The sequence below is a fragment of the Alosa alosa genome, chromosome 11, assembly GCF_017589495.1.
Source record: "Alosa alosa isolate M-15738 ecotype Scorff River chromosome 11, AALO_Geno_1.1, whole genome shotgun sequence".
Classification (NCBI taxonomy): Eukaryota; Metazoa; Chordata; class Actinopteri; order Clupeiformes; family Clupeidae; genus Alosa; species Alosa alosa.
The window spans coordinates 5,260,247-5,281,411 of NC_063199.1; the positions used below are offsets into that span (position 1 = coordinate 5,260,247).

The window sequence follows — 21,165 nt, forward strand, 5'->3', positions numbered from 1 at the left end:
GAACAGTGTTTTCCCTGTGTTTTCTTGATGCATTCTAGCTACTGTCAGTGACGCGAGAGAATTAGTCAGAAGTTATTAGGGAAGTGCAGGGTAAATTTAAATTAATTTGTGCATAGTGCCGGTGTCATTCATTTATTTTACATGTCTTACAACATAAATAAATGCATTCATAATTAGTGAAGTCAGATATGAGCATACAAAGGTGCTTAGAACTCATGTTAAGCCTATGGTAGATGCACACTGAATGCAAATGCGGGCTTTGATGCAGGCAAAAGTATTAACGAAGGTAGCCTATTATAGCAATATTATAAATGTGGCGACGGAATAGCCTAGAACTTGGGTAGGCCTAGCGTTTAGTAGCCTATGCACTTGCGGTGATAGCCAAAACTAATGTGAATCGCGGACTCTCTACAACCAAAGAAAGTAAAGGAGATTATTTGTACCTGCGTTAGCCAAATAAAGGACGGGACTGCACCCTTCACAAACCGTAAAAATAAAGTTTATTAGTTTTGCAATTGACTACAGTTGACAGTTCACTATAGTCCACACAAACAATTCTGGTTTCCTTGCACTAGCCATTTTCGTCGTAGCCTATTCTGTCTGTTTGTATAGCCTACAGCGTGCAAGCTTTGGTCAATTTCTGTAACAGAAACAGTGGCACCTATAGGCCTGGGATATGAAGTAACGTGTTGAGTCATGTTGAGATGGATCCGTTTAGACACAAATATTCTTGATACGGTTCCAGGGAAGACGGAGGAAAAAAAGATCAGTTTGGTATATGTGGACTAGCCCACAGTCCCTCTTGCATGAGCATGACAGAAACTCAAATACTGCTTGTGGACCAATGGAGACATTGAACTAGTCTATGGAGAGCTGCAAGTCACCATCTTGGTCCACTCTAGACCACCCATGCTCAACTGGGGAAAGAACCTCAGGGTTGTTCTCAAGGCATCTTCTCCAGATAGCACCTTGATAGTTAGCTCTGAGACAGTGCTTCCTGAGAGAATCTGAGCATGGAGGTAACTGCCAGGATTCTATGCCTTTCTTTGCACAAAAAAGTACATACCTCATTTCATTGATGTTGGTGATTCTGGACTTGGAGCTGTACATTAACTCCTGTAAGGCTGCATACAACTCAGGTGTCATTGTCCAGTCTGCCCCAACAGCCTGTGTATGCTTGTAAACTAGGCAAAGCCTGACGCAACTGTGAACCCAGACCACAAGCGAGTTGTGAGATCTTTATGTAACTGGTGCGATTCTTTGTCCCTGTCTTCAGGAACAGGTCACATGTGAGTGTGTCACTGGTAGCCAGGCTTATCACCAAGACATCAGTGTCATCAGACACAAGGATGACAGATTTGTGACTAGTCCTTGAAGCATGGCAAGCATGGACTAGCATACGGGTGGCAACCTCTTCCTGAGTGGACGACAGGTTTGCTACCTTGTGTACTCCCTGTTGGGTCAGCTTGTAACACTGATCTTTGGTTGTAGTGTACAGAACCTTTTCACCGAGTTCTAGACTGTTCTTTGCTCCACTCTTTGAGCAAGAAGGTAGCAAGATTTGTTTTGTTGTTGTTGCTTTGTAGTAATCTCTTCAATTGCTGAACTCTGTGCCTGAGTCTGCACCTCTGGATGTGTTTGATAGAAGCCTCATTATATACATCAAAAACAATGTCAACACGGGTGCTGTGACTTGCTTCAGCTAGCACAGTGGTCAAGGCATAGTCTGCAATATCAGCAAATGTCTTGCCATCACCGTTCAGCTTCTGAACACGGGCCATGCCATATATTACGCAGGTGGAATTTAATGGCAATGATTCAGCAACACATGGGAACTTGAGCAGTTGCTTGGCAAGTGAGGATTTGTAAGTCTTCCTCACATGTCTCTGAAACCTCTTCAGCTTTGAGAAACGTGGCAAACCACAGCATAGGAAGTGTATTTCCCTTTTTTATTTTACAGGAGACCAATATGCAAGATAACAACTCATGTTCTCATGGACAGTGAATAATCACTTCATTCATTGCAAATATTACAAATAATGCATCAGGGCATTCTAAATAATAATAATATTAACAATAATGCCATATAAAACATACTGTACATTATCATGTTTAACAATGGGGACAAAAACAATGAGTACTGTAGACAGATAGGGTATCATCTTGTGGTATAATAAATCTGTGACAGAGCCAAGATTCTATTAATTCAGAACAACTAATACATATCCTATTGTCATCCTGTTCACACACATCCTCAGTGGTGTAGTCTAGTTAGCTGTAGTGGGTATACTGTGATCAAACCCAAATGTTAATACCTATCCTTGCCTATTTTAAATGGGCATACGGAGATGGTGATGCTTTTTAAGTGGGTATACTGCGTAGTCCTGTCACAGATCAGGTTGTGTATCAGGGTATGGTAGCCCTGTTAAAATAGCTTTTTTAGCTTATTTAACTACTGTAACCCCATCCCCCACCGCCCCAGGAGAAACCCCCAGAGCCATCTGTAACCAGCGTTTTACTAAATTCCAGAAAATAACACATTCTTGGGTTTTTGGTGATTTGGAATTTAATGTCAATGCTCCTTTCCAGACTCACCTGCAGAGCCAATTCAAATTTGCTAAGGGGGTCTGTCTGGTTACCCATGTGTTACCCTCAAACAGAGAGAGCTATATGAGGCAGGAAGGTGCTGACCGACTAACCACAAATGGCTTCAAACATGTGCATGTCATACCCCTTAGTACAGACATAGAAAATATGCATTTGACTTTCAGGATGGTACAACCAAAGATCCTTGATTACTAGCTAACTACAACCCAGCTTCATAGTTGCATGAAATTGATGACTAACACTTTGCAAAAAAAACGGATATGTAAATAATAGATGAAACATAATAAAATGCTACTTTAGAATGATACTTGGTGTTTTTTTATTATTATTTTAATCATTTATCTTGAGTGTAATTGCCCTTTGAAACCCGTTGCTGACAATGCATTCGTGTTGTAAGGTCTTAAGTTTTTCATGAAAGTAAAATTCACCATGTTAAAGATGTAAGGATCACAAGGCACACAAATTAGGTTGTTGAATTGCAACCAACTGAAATATGGCAGCCATCAAGTAACATGAAAACTCAAAAGCAAGCGTTATGGGCTCAATCTCAACTAATGTAAATGCAACGATTAATATTTACACTGATGAAAACTTAATTTTGAATACTATATTCCATTTCTGCTTGATTGTCTGACATACAGTACTTATTTGATAAGAGAGAGTGGAACATGACTTACATCTGGAGATCTTCAAATATTGAGTTCTGAGACCTGATCGGATCAGGTAGTGTACTCTCTAATATGACATCACCTGCTGTTCATTAAGGGAGCAATATCTATAGATTTGAGGATGCGGTTGGGTCTATTACCAGTGTGTTGTTTTGGACTGAGTGCAGGATTCAGTGGCATGGCTGTGGACTGACGCAATTCCCGGTGGGAAAAAGCATACAGGAAGGGGTTCACACAGCTGTTGATGAAAGTCAGTGCTCCAGCAGCATTCTTAGTGACCTTGGAAAACTGCAGGATGTCATGTGATCTCAAAGAAACTGCCACAACGGTGAACAGATTGTTGAGGTGGATTGGAATGGAAAAGATGAAGAACACCACAATGATGCTGACCACCAGCTTCTTCATCCTCTCGTGTCCCGAACGAATGTTCTGCGTCACCCTTCTGTGCAGGCTGACGTATAAGGAAGCCAGGATAGAGAACGGAAGTACAAACAGCAGCAGGCTCTCGAGGAGGAGTGTGGTCACCTGCTCCCCGTCCGACCTGTAGTGTTGCAAGCAGTGGAGCCGTCCATCCCCTTCCAATATCACTTCTCTTTGGACCAGAGCATGACAGGACAGAATGCCTCCAAGAGCCCATACGAGTCCCAGCAGAATCTTGCGACCCGGAGACTTGAGCTCGGCCCAGCGCTGTGGATAGAGCACCTGGATGTAGCGTTGCACACTCAGGAGAGTGACGCACAGCACGCTGGTGTAGAGGCTCCAGTACACCAGGTAGGAGAGAAGCTTGCAAGGCACCAGGCCCAAACTCCAGCCGTGACACAACGTGTAAATCCACACAGGCAGTGTGAGCAGCGTCAGCAGGTCTGACACAGAGAGGTTCAGCATCAGCCAGAGAGTGAAGTTTCCTTCAGCCAGTCTGCGTCGGAGGACGGCCAGTACCACCAGATTGCCAGGCACCCCCAGGGCACAGCAGAAGCCCAGCATGGCACTTGCCACCTGGGTCCCTAGCGAGACCGGGGCAGTGGAGCTGATGCTGGTGATGTTGAGCTGCTGCATGATAGTAATGACAGTTGCCGGAACAATGTGACCACTATGAGCTGTGAGAGCAGTGTGAGCAATCAAGAGGAAGTTGCAGGCAATAACCTCAAGCAAACTTCCTGCCTTGCACTTCACACACTTACAGCAGAAATTACCTAAAAATGCTGATTTGTTATTCTATGGACCTGTTTTAAAAAGATATTCTTCAGAGCACCCTGTCCTTCTGCTTGATTTGTGTATTTGGCAGTGAAGACCAATAAAAGTTGTAGTGATGATAAAAATGGAAAAATAAATAAATCTGTAGTCATTGCATGTGGACAAATGTCAACTGATTAGTTGTTGAATGACCTTGTCATTTGGTTATTTAAAGGTTAGCCTTCAGCAGTGATGGGAATAACGGCGTTATAAATAGCGGCACTTTTTTTCAGTAACGAGTAATCTAATTGATTACTCTTCCCATTTTAATAACGCCATTACCGTTACTGCCAAAAAATTTAGCTTTACAACCTAGTGTTTACTTGTGTCTTGTATGTTCATGCTCATATTCATCAGACGATCACAAATTTGCAGAATGTTACAAGTGCTGCTTCACACCCTAACAAACTAAAGTGTTCCTGAAGAATAATACAAACAACAAACGTTTTAGTCTATATTGTAGGCTAATTCCTGATGCATTAACACACTTTTCATGGAGTGGAAGATACAGTACCCTCCAGAATTATTGGCACTTCTGCTAAAGTTGACTAAAAAGAGAAACATAAAATCATCTTTTGGAAATTTATCTTAATGCCTTAAGTAAAAAATGAGGAAATATCCAACCTTTAAGGACACCAATTTTCTTTGTGAATGAATAATGTATCATAAATAAATAAATGTTCTTCCTTAAAATACAGCGGTCATAAGTATTGGCACCCTATGTTAAATTCCCATAGAGGCAGGCAGATTTGTATTTTTAAAGGCCAGTTATTTTATGGATCCAGGATACTATGCATCCTGATAAAGTTCCCTTGGCCTTTGGAATTAAAATGGCCCAACATCATCACATACCCTTCACCATACCTAGAGATTGGCATGGTTTTATTTTTATGCTCATTGAGCTCAATGCAAATCAAACCAGCTAATAGGCTAACTGAAATAAAACCATGCCACAATACACAGACTCCTGGCAGCAAGAGGCCTGCAATACTGTATCAATCAACACACTATTCGTCTTAATTGAGGAAAGTGGGAAACCAACCTGTGTTTTAGAATGGATTTATCAACCTCTCCGGTTCCCTCTGCCCCTTGGAGTGGACTGGATATTGTCCGGAGCTGTGAACTGTGTCTGTGACTGCAGACTAGTGTTGTCATGGTACCCAAATTATGACTTTGATACAATACCTGCCATACATATCTCGATACTAAAACAATACCATGGCAAAATCCTAAAATGTCTGGAAAAGAAAGGATGCAGACCTCCTCCAAGTGTATTGAGTCATTGTGGGCCTACACCAAAGGTGCAGGACCCCATTGTGTTTCTATGTTTTCTTATTATTATACTTTCTTCTGCCATGGGAGTCTATGGCAGCCCATAGAACCGTCACACTGATGTCCCATGATTCATTTCACCAAGTTTCATGTCTGTACCTCAAGTGCTCTAGCGCCACCAATGTCAATCAGTCAAAGTTGGCATTACATCCATGCACTTAAGAACCACTGATCTAGATTGCAAACTAAGTATCTGCCAATACAATCCAGTCTAAGAGAATCATGAAGAGAGTCATCACTAGCTGCATACCCTATCAATGACCATGGACACTTTCAACCAGTCAATGATCCGATGGACCATTATACCTTGTGTTGTTTTTGTTATGTTTGACTTACTGTATGCGCTTTGAGGTGCACTCTGTATGAAAACAATAAACAGCAGATCCTACCAAATTGATGATTGGTGTAAACATTTATCAGTCATTATAATCATTAAATAAATTTCATTATATAAGTGTGGCATATACATTTTCTTTATTAAATGAAATCTTAAATCTATTCTGTCATCATTGCATTGCTGGCACAATTCTCTACAGCAGTGGCTCTCAAACTTTTCACAATGAGTACCACCTCAGAAAACAGTTGGCTCTCCAAGTACCACAATTATTACTGGCATTAAAATACATTATTCCACTGCTTGGTTGAATTTCCCATTGTCCTACGGAATTTAGAACGACCATTAACCGTATGTTATTTGCACACCTATGAAGAAGATCCATTTTTTTGGCCGTTATCACACTTGTATATTAATTCGCCGAACTCGTTGTTATGTTTAAATGAACTGTCATCAGAGCTGTAAAATGCAGACGTTCAGAACATGCCAACCAAAGATTCTAGAGCGGAGGAAGATAGATCAGTTACGTCATAGGCATGAAGTACGCTCTGAGCCCAACAGGGCGCCATTTTGGTAAGCTCAGTGCAACATTTCATACAGTTCCAATTCTATGAGCCCATCTGAACAGCTGTTTTTAACGTTGCCAGCTGTTTTTTTACTCGGTAATGAACTGCAAGAACTGACAGTGTGAAAGGCCCGATTGATCTTTTCCAAGTTTACACTGAATAAGGTAAAGGCCTATTATTTAGACAGAAGTACCTATTGTAGGCCTACTTGTAAATTATAGATCACATAAAATCCCATTGAGAGACTGTATAGCCTACTTATAAGCTAGCTAGCAGGCAAACTAACTAAATAAATCTAACCGTTGAACTTAATTTGTGCAATGATATGTTATAATTGAAAACATTTGCTTGAGTTATAAATTAGCTGTAGTCCTATTATTTAGGCCAATACTCATCTACTGTAAATCCTCAAATTATGACCGGGCTCTTTTATTTACTTATATGCTGTGTAAGCACCTGCCTTTATTTAATTAAGCATTATTTACTTTGTATTAAATTCGTAGGCTGCGTCGCGGCAACAAATGTGTATGACTGCTTCAGCCTCTCGCAAGCTCAAAAGAGGGCAGCAAGTGACTGAGCTTGAGAGCGACGTGAGACTCGTGGTGTAAATATTAACTTTCAGTGTTTTACGATGTATTTGTGAATTAGGCCTACGTTTAATTAAAAAGTGTTTCTTGCGTGCGTTCATTCTCTCATTCCCTCTCCAAAATGTTGTTCTAGGCCAAGTGCATGAACCCAGCATCAGTGCGAGCATCACATGAATCTCAGTTGAGACAATAGATTGACCATATTGTACAACTGCAAAGCCTCATCATAGGCATGTTAAATTCATGACATGAAAAGTGGAACTTATAGAATGAAAATTACAAATTACGCAGTCGGCTAAGCGTTTTAAACTTGCGCAAAACTGATGAACCCAGCATCGGTGCGTCGTATAGATTAAAACACAAATTGAAGCAACAGCTTGACCATTGGACAATCCTACCACAAAACCTTTACATAGGCATGCAACGTTTATGACATAAAAAGTGGAATATGAACGTATTTCATCACACCTGACAATTAAACGGAGTTGTGGCTGTTCGCGATTTGACTGATTCTTGAGTTTCAGCGCAGTGTTGACTTGCGCGTCTTTTTAAGATGGTGAGCGTAGGCCTAAACGAAGGAAAGCCCTCTAATCGGATGGGCAAGACTGACAAGTAGACGGGCCTGGACCCGTCCAGGCCCGCCCGTGGCTACGCGTAGGCCTATGTCAAACAGGTGCTTTCTCTTCGACCTCCACAAATTAAACTACAGTTAATTCCTTAGCCGTTTGAATAAATTTGCGATTGACAACGTTGTGATAAATAGGCTATAATACTAACTTTGCAAAGTCAACTTGAATGCATCGATTTTGAACAAAGTTGTGTAGGCTACACTGCGCCAGTAGCCTGGGTGTTCCCATGCTGCCTTGCGCGTGATTTGATTCAAGCTGCTAAGGCAGCCTGGAGACCATGGAGCAAATTTTCGCCTGAAATAGGGAACCAATCACAGAACAGGGGGGAAAGCAAGACGATGATGAGCTACAAATGCACCATAACAATCCAACGGATTAGCAACGGTCTTTTCGTGGAGACTACGCTCAGAGCAGCTGCAGAACAACAGCGAGCGGAAAACGGGCTATAGAGATGACGATAGCTGGGGCTGGGGAACGTGAGTCCGGGCGTGTGCAGGCCCGAACTGCACTGTATGACCACTGAGCATAGATAAACAGTAAAATGTAGCTGGGACGGTAGAGGGGTTAAAAACGAATGAAAATAGCCTATTTTTGCACCAAAAATATGTGATGTGAAATGTAAAAAAAAAAACCCTCTCACGTTCCCAGCGCCCCCCTAGGTAGTACGAACGCCCCCGTTGAGAAACCCTAGGCTAGACAGATATTATGTTATTCAGTAACTATAACGTATTACTGAAATTTAAATTTACCTTTAGACTACTTTGTTTCCCAATAAAGTTGAACAAAACGAAATTGCAGTAAGGCGTTATCTCCCACACTGGCTATAGGCCCATTGAACTTAGTTTTGGTGGATGATGGACAGATGTCAGTGCCCTAGCCTAATTTACCCTCGGAAATAATTTGACATTGTCTTTATACAATATATTTAACTGGTCTAGACATGGTGTGGTCTATTGGGTTTCTCGTAATTTCAACATACAGCTTTACAGAACAAAATATTGTTAACATTTTAGGATCAGCGCCATAGGATTCCCACGGTAGCCAGCGTCTGTGACGACACTTGAGCTTACTAAAATGGCGCCCATAGAGTCATAGAACGTACTTCAACATATCCAATGTATTCTCCTGCCAGTAATCCATCTTGCTCTGTTCTAGAATCTTTGATGGCAACATTGTAGCATATGATGGAGGTGGCTTTTAGCTAGATGGATGACAGCAGGCTAAGTAAAATAGCGATGTTTCAAAACTAAAGTTCATCAGAATCTTGGGATACGCCCGCTTGACAACGGGAGAGATAGAACTAACGACTGGCCTTTGGACGTAGCAACCATCTATTTAGAACTAGTAACGGCAGTTTGTCCTGCAAGTTGAGAAATTAGTTGATATGTGTCGGAAGAAAGTAGTTCTACAAACAAGACAGTTTTAGCGATTAAAACGTTTAAATTGTAATGGGAAATTAGCACAACGCAAGTGGCGACAGTGGAATAAGCGGGATAATGGACTCCACGGTGGTCTGTTCACAGAAGTTAATGCACTTAGGAGGTTTAAATGGCCCTCCGCTTTGCGTCGAGGCCGTTTTACAACCTCGACCGTGCATTAACTTCTGTGAACAGACCACCGTGTCGTCCATTATCCCTTACATAGCTTAAGCCAATTTCACATATTGTACTGCCCAGACGGCACACATAAATCTTACCGATGTCGGGCCGATGAATGCCGTTACAGTCTAGAAGACATCGCATAGGAAGCGTTTGCTCATTGGCAAGACATCGCCGGGATGTCTAGCCTGGGTGTTCCCACGCTGCTAAGGCAGCCTGGAGACCATGGAGCAAATTTTCGCCTGAGATAGGGAACCAATCACAGAACAGGGGGGAAAGCAAGACGATGATGAGCTATGCACAGACGCATTTGATAGACATCCGTGGCACCCAATAAACGGATCTGGGCATTTTTTTCTAATACGAGAAAATGAACGTTTGGTTCCCAGACCACGTCTCATTGAGAAGTGGTGGCGCTAGCCAGGCTACGGGATGTCGGCAAATCATCAAAAACGACAATGAGCCAATGTTTCAACGACTCAACGTTTGCACATTGGCAAGACATCGCCGGGATGTCGGCAAATCATCGAAAACAATGAGCCAATGTTTCAACGACTCATCAACGCTATGCCCACCCCCGGCTTATACGACCTTTATTTATTTAGGTCGGAACTTGAGATTGCACATTTTACACTAGGCTATAAATGATTAGATCTATAAAGACACAAGAAAGATGCCAGAAATATTTTCAATTCATTTTATTTAATGTTTAAAAAAGTCTGAATGATGAAAAAATGCTGTTAGAAAATGTTACCCCAAAAATCAGGTTCTTCTCCTGCAAGAGACAAAAACAACAATTAATTCACCGCAACACTTTCATCTTCAAAGTCTACCCTTACCGATTGCTGTTGAGGAATTTTCATAGATGCAGAGAACCACTACCGAGCTCGGAGAAATAGATTTCAAACCCATTAGTATTACCTCAGCAGAGGCGAGCTAATGCCGTTACTTGGCTAGCGCGCTAACGCCGGCCAAAACACGAACTCTGGAAGTGACTAGAGAAAGTTGGGACTGAAACGTAGCCTACATTTGCTTTGGGAACTTTGGCTGATGCATTTATCTGTGCATTTCCTCTGTGCAAAGCGTTATGATGACCACGACCAGCAGGTTAGCTCAGCCAAGACAGTAGCGTTAGCTAATAGCCTAGCTCCCACTCATCTCCATACAAAAAAGCGACAGCCTTTCCTGGGTTAAGTCTCACGGTCAAATAATAACTTGCTATTCTTACACCCAAGCATATTGCTGTCCTTGTACCGGTAATCATGGATGCTGTAGTGTTAACATTTCGCCATAGCCGCTAGCTACCTTTATATGGCTCTGGGTTTAACATATTTTCCAGTGTTAGCTCAACTAGCTAACGTGAATTAGTTCACAACGAAGTCGTAATTACCCCAAAACAGCTCTTTATAAAGTAATGTACACCAAGTTATGGCTTAGGCTAGCAGGCAAATATATAAACAGTCATACAATTGACACAATGCCTATTTTCTGACAATTTACATAAGTGAATTTACCAACCTGAAAATCGCTGCTCCAGGAGGCTGATCTGATGTGCCTGGCTGCCTGCTACACACGCAAAAAAGAACAGATAGAGCGGGATCTGCGTCTGGTAGTAGGAATGATCAAAAGCCAACATACATGGATGCTGGGGTAAAAAACAGATGAAAAACAGATGGCGGGATCTGCTTTGGGTAGTAGGAACGATCAAAAGCCAACATACATGGAAGCTGGGGTAAAAAAAAAAACAGATAGCGGGATCTGCTTTGGGTAGTAGGAACGATCAAAAGCCAACATACATGGAAGCGACTTCAGGCCGATACCCCTGTGACATCATTATATGGGAGGATATCCATGCTGCTGATCTGAAACCGACATCGGGCAGATGTATGTGTGCTGTCTGGGTGTATGTTGTAGGCTACATACTGTTTTGCGTCATTTGTTGCTGGCAGGTGCCATTGAAGCTTCACTAGTCACATGTGCTGGGCTCATTGTCACCAGCTTCCGTTTCTGCTCGAACATATTCACCACACTTCTCTTTCTAATACTTCCCGTTTGGAACCATGATTGCATGGATGTTTTTGATCCATCACTTTTTTTTTTTCTTTTTCTTTCGCTTTCCATCACAGCTTAGCTTGTCAACCATTTGCTAATGCTCAATACAGTTCAACTAGACTAGTCAGATGAATGTAACATTTCATCACATTAGGGCTGAAACGATTCATCGAGTTACTCGAATAACTCGATTACAAAAATTACTCGAGGCAAAAACCCTGCCTCGAAGCCTCGTTAAATTCCTATGATGCGCACTATACGCAAAGATTGTTAAGGCGGAGCAAGATGTTTCATCAGGAGCCACTTCCGGGAACCCGGATCGCACGAGGGGGGGAGGCAAAATCCCCCTTTATGCAGAGCAGAGGCAGCGCCCATAGACATGAACTACGACGAAGTATCTTGCTCCGCCTTAACAATCTTTGCTATACGCACAGGGATCTGATTGTTCCACACGGACTGTTGTTCAGGAAGCACACCACTAGCGCGTGAATCGCGTATGGTGAGTCGTGATACCAGAGAATGTCGTAGACGGGCTCTGGTGATACATTCTGAATTTAGCTGGCGCGATTGAGGAGTCAAGATGTCCATAAATGGCAGAGAATGTCTAAAGTTTTCAAGTAAAGTTTTGGGATCATTACATACTCAAAAAGGAAAAGAACTAGCATCTGAACCGAAAACATCCACTCCATGCTGTTTCACCAAGCGATAATGTAGGCTATCTATCTATCTAGCTACATAGCCTATAGCCTACATTGATTTTGGCTGATTTTAATCACATACTATATTTGTAGCGATGTCGTGATATAATGTTTAGCTTTGATGTTTTTAAGTAGTAAACTTATTCACGTTCAATTGCAAGATAGTATGCCTAAAAAAAGGCATGGCCCTCACATGCATGCACCCTCATCTTCCCTCACGCACCGCACTCGTGAACACACACACACACACACAGGTTGCTAGGTTACCATAGCAAATAGGCTCACCCCAGAAATGATTTTTTAGGAGCCTAATGGTAAAATTATTTGTTAGTACCCTTATGGTAGGCTATTTTTTAGTAATGGTGAAATAATTTGTTAGTAGCCAAATGCTGCAGGTGTAGAAATCTACATAAAACAGATATTTACTTTGATGTCAGGTCTAGATTACAGCATGAAACCTGTTGTGCATAATACATTAAATTGCTACCCCTCTTCTCCCTCCCATTACTTAACATACTGTAATATGGACAGCTTTGTTCACCCAGCTAAGTCATGCACAAGAGGTTGCAATTTTACAGAGAACATTTTGAACATTATTTAATTGTTGGCACTGGCACTTATAAACACTAAATTGGTAAATTGCAATAAATGGGCTTAGTTTTGGAGCCAAATGTTGGAGTTAGAATAAATACCTCTGTGCCAATTGCTTGATCATTGTACAGCAATGTCATTTTCGTTATGCATTTTTTGTTTTGGTCGTTTAAAAATGCAAAACAAAATTATCCGATTAATCGATCGATAAAGTGCTAGATTAATCGATTACAAAAAGAATCGATAACTGCAGCCCTACATCACATACTGTACCAGGAAGGTTCAGAGGCAAACTTTTTCAAGCCATAAATGTATTAAAATTAGATCATTCAAGAACTACTGCACATACAGTTTTAAAGACCAGCTTAGTAAAGTAGACTGGTCTGCGGTGCTCAGGCTGGATTGTGTTGATGGAGCCTGGGATCTGTTTAACCAGTTATTTCTTCAGGTAGTGAATTCCATGGCTCCTCTTAAGCAAATTAGAATAAAGCAGAGATCAAGTCCATGGCTCAACCCAGAGATGTTAGATGCAATCCAAGCTAGGGAGGAGGCAGTGCAGAGGTATAAAAAGACACAGGACCAAGCTGATGCTGATATTTACAAGAAATGTAGAAATGAAACACAAAGACTTATTAAGGTAGCTAAAAACGAATATTACATGAATCTAATAAATGAAAATAAAAACGATTCAAAGAAGCTATGGAAGACTCTAAAAGACATAGGCTGCAAGGGCAAGGTCAACAACGGAATGCCCACCATTGGCCTTGAAATAAAAGGCACGATAGAATTTGATAAAGCACAGGTAGCCAATGAGTTTAATAACTATTTTGCCTCGGTAGCCAGCAAGTTGGTTGAGGCTCTGCCTCCCAAGACAGGAGAACATGGGGACGAATATAGACAGGGTTTCTACTCCAGACAAGGTGTACAGGCTAATTCGTTCTCATTATCCAAAGTGACAGCTGAGAGGGTAGCATGTTAGCAGATGTTAGGAGAGCTTAACATGGTAAAAGCCACTGGCCTTGATAATATTTCTGCCAAGTTTTTAAGGGATGGGGCACAGGTGATAGCTCACTGTGTTGCACATTTGATCAATCTCTCACTGGAACAAGGCATTGTACCCAGTTGCACTAAACATGCTAAGATTATTCCCCAGTTTAAAAAAGGGAGTAGATCCCATTATGGTAACTACAGGCCAGTATCCATTCTGAGCGTCTGAGCGTCTCTAAGATCTTAGAGAGAGTGGTGCATGAACAGATATCAGAATATGTTGATAGGGAAAATCTTTTGTATGAATTTCAGTCCGGGTTCAGGAAGAACTATTCTACAGACTCATGTTTACTTTACATACATGACTTCATTAGAAAGGAGATGGATGAAGGGAAACTGTGTGGGATGGTTTTACTAGATCTCCAAAAAGCCTTTGACACAGTAGACCATAGTCTACTGCTTAATAAATGCTATAGGGATGAATGGCACCGCTACAGGGTGGGTCAGCTCATACCTGACAGACAGGGAGCAGAAGGTGGAGGTTAATGGCTTTATGTCAGACACCAAACCAGTAGTATCTTGAGGGTCCCTTGGGGAGTGTTTAGGACCACTGCTATTTTTACTTTATATTAACGACATGAGAGATGCGTGTTCCTGTAACTTGTTTTTATTTGCAGATGATGCAGCCCTGCTCATCTCGCACAAAGATAAGAACACGCTCCAAAGTAGACTAGGAGAGGAACTCACCAAAATAACCAGTTGGCTGTGTGACAATAGACTGTCTCTACATCTAGAGAAGACAGAGTCCATTCTATTTGGGTCCAAACCCAGATTAAAGAAGGCTCAGGAGCTAAGAGTAGAGGTAGGGTCTGTGAGGATAGCAGCAAAAACAACAGTGAAGTACCTAGGGTGTGTTCTAGATGAAAGTTTGGGTGGGGAGGGAATGGCGCTACAGGTGCTGGGCGAAGTCAACGCCCGCACAAAGTTTCTTGCCAGAAAGGCCGATCTGCTGGACAGTGAAAGCCTACGCCTTCTAGCCAACTGCCTAGTGCAGTGTCATTTTGATTACGGCAGCGTAGCATGGGCAGCAGGTCTGTCAACCTCACTAAAAAGAAAATTGCAGGTCTCCCAGAATAGGTTAGTGAGGGTTGTGATGGGGCTGGGCCCTCGAGAACACATTGGAAGGAGGCATTTCCAGGAGCTCAACTGGTTACCAGTTCAGATCAGAGTGACCCAGCTGAGGCTCAATATGGTACACAAGGTCATTAACAACAGGGCCCCAGTGTACCTAAATAGCCATTTTTCCAGATCTGGGGAATCTCATAATCATAGGACTAGGGCTAGCGTAGCCAACCTGCACCCTCCGAGGTGTAGAACCAGTATGGGGCAATGCTCATTTGCTTATACAGGAGCACTGGAGTGGAACGATCTGCCTTTATTTATGACTTATTATAAAGCCCATACAGTTTTAAAAAGAATGTTAGGAAATGGCTTTTAGCTAAAATCCAAGAATAGGTAGGCAGGTGGGTGGGTAGGTAGGGGTGGGAGGGTTTGTTGAGTTTGAGTAATGTGTCATGTAGTTTTATGAGATTGGGTATGTGTTTTAAGTGTTGTGTTGTGTTATGTGTTATAAGTGTTGTATACTGTATGTACTTTAAGATCAAGGACCACAATGGAAATAAGTCTATGACTTTTTGTGCTATCCTTGACACTGTTTTAATGCATGATTTGTACCAACATGTATTTTAATGGTTTGTCAAATAAACTAAACTAAAGTAGGCCTATTGTCTCCTATTGGCTAATATAAAAACGAATATAGGCCTACTTTTTTTAAATTTAACTTAAGTGATTGTGTGGTAAAGGATTTTGAATTATATATATATATATATATATATATATATATATATATATATATATATATATATATATATATTTAAAAAAAAAGTAGGCCTATATTACGTTTTATATTAGCCAATAGGAGACAATATGCCTACTATATAGATATAATTTAAAGTGATTATGTCATCCAGTGTTTCCCCTACAGTGTATTTAACAGCGGCGCCGCTGGATTTTCAGCGCCGCTGCAACATAATATCACGAGATTCACTTAACACACTGTAAAAGCACAACGGCCAACGTCATCTCGAAATTGTTTTCCTGAAAGTCTTGAGTAAGTTAAGTGCATCAAATCCGCACTTAGCCTCTCATTATTCAGGACATATATGCGGCATGATGTGTCAGGTGATTACAAGCCCAAAGACAAGTCTGCAGCCCATATGGCTAGCCTATGTTCTGAACACGGTTACATTGTTTAGCTATCCGACTGATGGGGTCTTGCTCCGCCACAGTGTAGCCTATGGTGTCATCGTTCACTTGTAGGTTACACAATAAATAGCCTACTTATAGGCCTGGTGACAATAAAAATTATATTAGTTATATTTCACCACGAAAGCTGTTTGTATGCCGTGAATTCGCTTGTAGCCTATGCCATATGTTAAGCTTGAGCAATTCCTCTGATCCAAAGCCTGCTTTGACACATTGACACTAATGTGAAACATGCATCCTCCTCTCCTAGCCTACATCAAATAAAAGAAACCAATTCATGATTACCGAAATGAATTTAACATGGGGGGAAAAAAGTTTGTTGCGATTTAGCCTACTGTTGTGATGCGGTTTCTTTCTGCTGATTGGATTCGTCTGGTGTCGTCAACTCTGAGAACTCTTGCTCGGTTGACAATTTTATCCAGAGAGCTGATTTCCCAAAGATGAGCCTCCATCAACATTCAACGACAAATTATTAAAACGTAAGTAATGCAATAGAGTAAACCAATGTGCTACAAGGTGTATGGTCTTAACGTTAATTGTAGCCTAGACTTGTAACGTTAGCGTAGGGCTACATGTAATGTTTGCATGGGAAAGCTAGGCGAACACAGTCTAGGCCTGTTTAAACGTTCTGATAGTTAAAGGAAATATGAGCATATGTTGGCATATACGTATAGCCTAAATTCTGTCCACTTAGCTATAATAGGCTATCACAAACAGACCTTTTCTACGTTTGCGGCATTAGACATAGGAGCCTACATTCTCTTATAAGAAAGACGTGTTCTCATAACTTCAACGTTCTCTTGACGGTGAGACGAACGGTCGCACTTCAATCAAGTAGCCTAGGTCCTTTTCGAGTTAATTGTGAGTGAGTTGTATGGTAACTGTGGGAGTGATGTAGAAGAAAAGTGAGTATTTACTTTTTTATACGTGGGTTTGTTGTTTTGGGACTGAGAAATAGACTACAAGGAGAGCATCTGGCTACGTGCATGCGTGTCAGCATTAATGGCCCCCCAACAATTCAATTCAATTACCAAAGAGCCTTAGAGATGTTCGTTGAAAAGCCCAGAAATTGGGTGTGGCCTTTGCCATTAAGACAAATTTAAATAAATTGTAAATAATCTTTTTCTGGGTTGTGCCATTTCATTTTCCTTCTATCATTTTTAACCAATAATGTAAAAGAAAGCTGAAAATGTCCACAAAAGAAACACGAAGGTATGATATAAAAAAAAAAAATAAATAAAAATGCGCAATGTAACCATTATGTACTTTCATAATGGTTACATATTTTGAGCACTTTACATTTTAATTTATCAGTAAAACCATGAGTGCTGATTACCCTTTAAACAGTTTGGATGTTACTGAAGCCAGGAACAATAACAAGAGGTGGTTTTCCTAGTCATACACCTTTCCTCCTCTACCCTTGATCCCCTATGTGCCAAACAGAGTCTCTCAGGAGTACAGAGTTCTGTTTAAGTCAAGTCAAGTTAATTTATTCATCTCCCTTGGGAGAAATGTGGTTTAGAGACAGGGTACTGCTGCACAGACAAACATGGAACATACAAAGACAACAGTGCATAGAGACAGTAAAACATCCAACGTAGAAAGAAAATACATAACAGGTAACCAGATAGGGACCAGAGTGCAAAAGGATCTGAGCTGTGCACTTTGCCCTACCTAACACTCAAAACTACAGTGCTAGTGCACATTTAAAGTGTGGTGCACAATAAAGTGCTGGTGCATACTAAAGTACTGTGTTGGTAGCATTGTGATGGCCAGGGATTGGTTTCCAGCCCTTCTTCGCTTGGTCCTGGTCAACCCTGGCCCCTGCTGCACAGAGCATACCTACTCTCTCAGATAAAGGGTCAAATCTGGCTTGACCCATCAGGCCAGCTGTCATGTTTCTGAAAGGTGCTACTCGTCTGCGTCCAGGCAGATGTAGAGAACTCTGCTCTAGAGAACTGTGCTCTGCTAAGAGGGTGAGTGGACTACATGCACTCTCTGTGAGTGCTGAGTGCTTGAGGAGGGAACCTGAGGATACAGGGGTGTCACTTTGGCTGAACGCATTCTTCCTCCCTAAGGTGGTGAACCCCCAGTCGGCTAACCATGCCATTGAACTGGAGGCATTTTGCCCTGAGCCAGCTTGGCAGGAGTGGCTCTTCATGTACTCTGCCCAGTTAGGACATTGAAAACTTATGTTGATCACACACAGCCACTGAGACAAGCTCACACACAACTGTTTGTGTGCTATGGGGATAAACTGGGTCCCCCAGTATCTAAACAGCATCTGTATCACTGGCTGGTTGAGACGGTTTCTCAGGCCTACTCCGGGCACGGTTTCCCAATTCCTGACAGACTGGTGGCTCATTCCACAAGTAGTATGGCCACTTCATGGGCAGCTTTGAAAGGGGTTGCTCTTGGAGCACTCCACGTACCTTTGCCAAATTTTATATTGTCAATGTAACTAACGCCACAATCGGTTCCACTGTTCTCATGTCGGTTGCCGTGGTGACGGTCAGAATGAGGTCGAAATAGAATGAAATAGATGACCATAACTAATGGATCTATGAGGCCGAACAATGGCCGTCAACATCTCTTGTCGCTTGGAACGAGCTGAGGTGTTCCAGGCAAGAGGAAGAGGCATGTTCCCAAATATTGCTGCAGGACAGCTTCCAGGTCAGTCACATGACTTTTGATATAATTTGATATAATGGTCTCGTGATGGGTAGTAGGATGGCATCATTCGTGCCGGTCATCTTTCGGTCTCATAGTTCCATAGTTATTGACATACATTATGTTAACTTATGAGGCTACTAACATTAGGCCAAACTAGGTTCAGTACAGGGGACAGTAGCAGTTTCTCTGCCCGGGTAGCTAATGAGCTGATCCACCGATGTTTGTACTCAGGATACTTTGATATGAAATTTGCACATAAGTTTTGCATAGTTATTGAATAAGCTTTGGTTAGACTTCAGAATTTTTAATTTTGAAATTATTTGTTTTAGTTTTCCAACATAGTGGACTGGCTTCAAGGGTGTTTTTGTTTAAGCTTAATTTTAGATAGATGTTCAGGATTGTTTTGTATGTTTCAAGCAGCTCTGCAAGGATTTGTGGTTATGTTTGTGCAGGTCTACAATCCCATATTTGCCTGAATGTTTCCCTAAAAAAGGGGGAGTACGGTAGTAGTAGGGAGGTTACAATATTTTTGCAGTATAATAATCATGTTTTTACGGGAGGCTATATTGTGTTTATCCATTAGGCCTATAGATATCTGTTTTTAAGTCAGAGGTTACCAACTTAAAAACAAAATTATTTCAATAGTGCAGTTTATAGTGGTTGGAGATGGTTTAGGATGGTGGACTGGTTCAGTATGATGTTCTCGAACATGATATGTTTCCTCTTTTGACAGCCACATTATGCCCATTCAGTTGCATCTTGTCCATACCATACCATACATTAAGCAAATGTTCACAGTATGATATTGGACTTTCATCTGTATACCACAATACTGGTATCTTGCATCAACCATATAATGCACAGATTAATTAGGATTCGTAAGGTCTAAATATGATCAATGGTTAAACAAAACTTTTTTAACAACTGAGACAACCTGTAGCCCCTTTAAGATTGGGCTTAATCATGGTCCTCATCAGGTCCCTGTGAGAAATTCAAAATCACCAGTGTGAAATATTGGTCCGGATACACCTTTGTATAAGACTGAAACTTGCTCACTATGCTTTTAGCCAGTGGAGGGCGCTGTAGTTGCAAACAGAAGGCTGTGGTCCTTCTTGCCAGAATCATCAGCAATCCAGATTGTTTCCCAAGGTCTAAAATAAATTGGCTTTGGATGAAATGTTTGTACACAGTAAGATCAGTTCAATACTTTGACCTCACCACGACCCTGGCATTCTTCATCGGTTGCTGTGCTTCCCCTTTCAAAACTGTCTCCCCCATTAGATGCTGTCAGTTTTCAGATTCACCTTCACTGAATTTTGTAGGCCGTCTTAGGCCATCTGCTTGTATCTGGTTGTAGTTACATCTGATTGACTCAATGAAACCTTATGGAAATTAAACATCAGCATCATATCGCATTACTGTAAGCAATACATGTCCATACATTTTCACTGATAACCTGATTCTGAAACATTTGTATCAATTGTTTGTATTTTCCTGCCCTCCAGAACTTCATCTGTGTTCTGTGGTCTTCCTCTAAGAGTCAAAAAAGAATGTTCTGATTAAAAAACAGGCTAAATGTAACTGTAGACCATGCTTATAAGAAACAGCAAGGGTTTTGATTATCTTGGCCATTTTTCAAATATTCAATCATCTTTACATGCATGCACAGTTCTAAATGTTACGGAAGAGGTGGTGTTTGTTTCAAAGGTTAAAGAGTTATCTAATTCATAAGACATGGATTGGGCAAAAACATGTGTTCTTCCTGTGCTAAACAGCTTCATCGTTTGTGTGTGATGCACAAAGTCATTTGTATACATGGATATAGACCACATCCAGTGTGTGTGTATTTGTTTTGTGTGTGTGTGTGTGTGTTTGTGTTCTTATTGTGTGTGTGTGTGTGTGTGTGTGTTTGTGTTCTTATTGTGTGTGTGTGTAGGTGTGTATATTTGTAAGCTACCTCCACACATCGAGGGGATAGGGAGAGCTGAGCTGCAGCTGTGCGGGCTCCTCAGGTTTTCTGTGATCTCTGGACCCGTGAGCTCCATCCCTCAAGTGGAGCACACAAAACCACACTTCGCTCTGATCCTACTCCAGGCCTCAAAACCCTGGCACCGCGCCATATCCCAGACAGACTCACTCCTGCCGTCCAGGCCCAGGAAACAGACCACCATCCCAATTGCATATACACACATTACTGTAACACAGATGCAATACATATATACCCACACATACATAGAGTATACATATGCACTAATGTATACATTATTTTTACACACAAATACATA

General features: G+C 41.5%; 1 protein-coding gene across 1 annotated transcript; it reads right to left on the bottom strand.

Moving 5' to 3' along the window:
* Positions 1–1,135: 1,135 nt before the first annotated feature.
* On the bottom strand, positions 1,136–4,331 carry LOC125303403 (leukotriene B4 receptor 1-like). The gene is made up of 2 exons (XM_048257162.1): positions 3,470–4,331; positions 1,136–1,167 (listed from the first exon to the last, which is right to left on the bottom strand). The coding sequence occupies exons 1-2, from the start codon at positions 4,329–4,331 to the stop codon at positions 1,136–1,138; spliced, it is 894 nt and encodes a 297-aa protein (XP_048113119.1).
* Positions 4,332–21,165: the final 16,834 nt, after the last annotated feature.

Excerpts from the sequence above, each read along its gene's own strand:
- LOC125303403 (XM_048257162.1), bottom strand. The coding sequence starts at position 4,331 with ATGCAGCAGCTCAACATCACCAGCATCAGCTCCACTGCCCCGGTCTCG. Across the intron at positions 1,168-3,469 it reads TTTTTCCCACCGGGAATTGC|GCTGTTGGGGCAGACTGGAC; the intron begins GTCAGTCCACAG and ends AAGCATACACAG.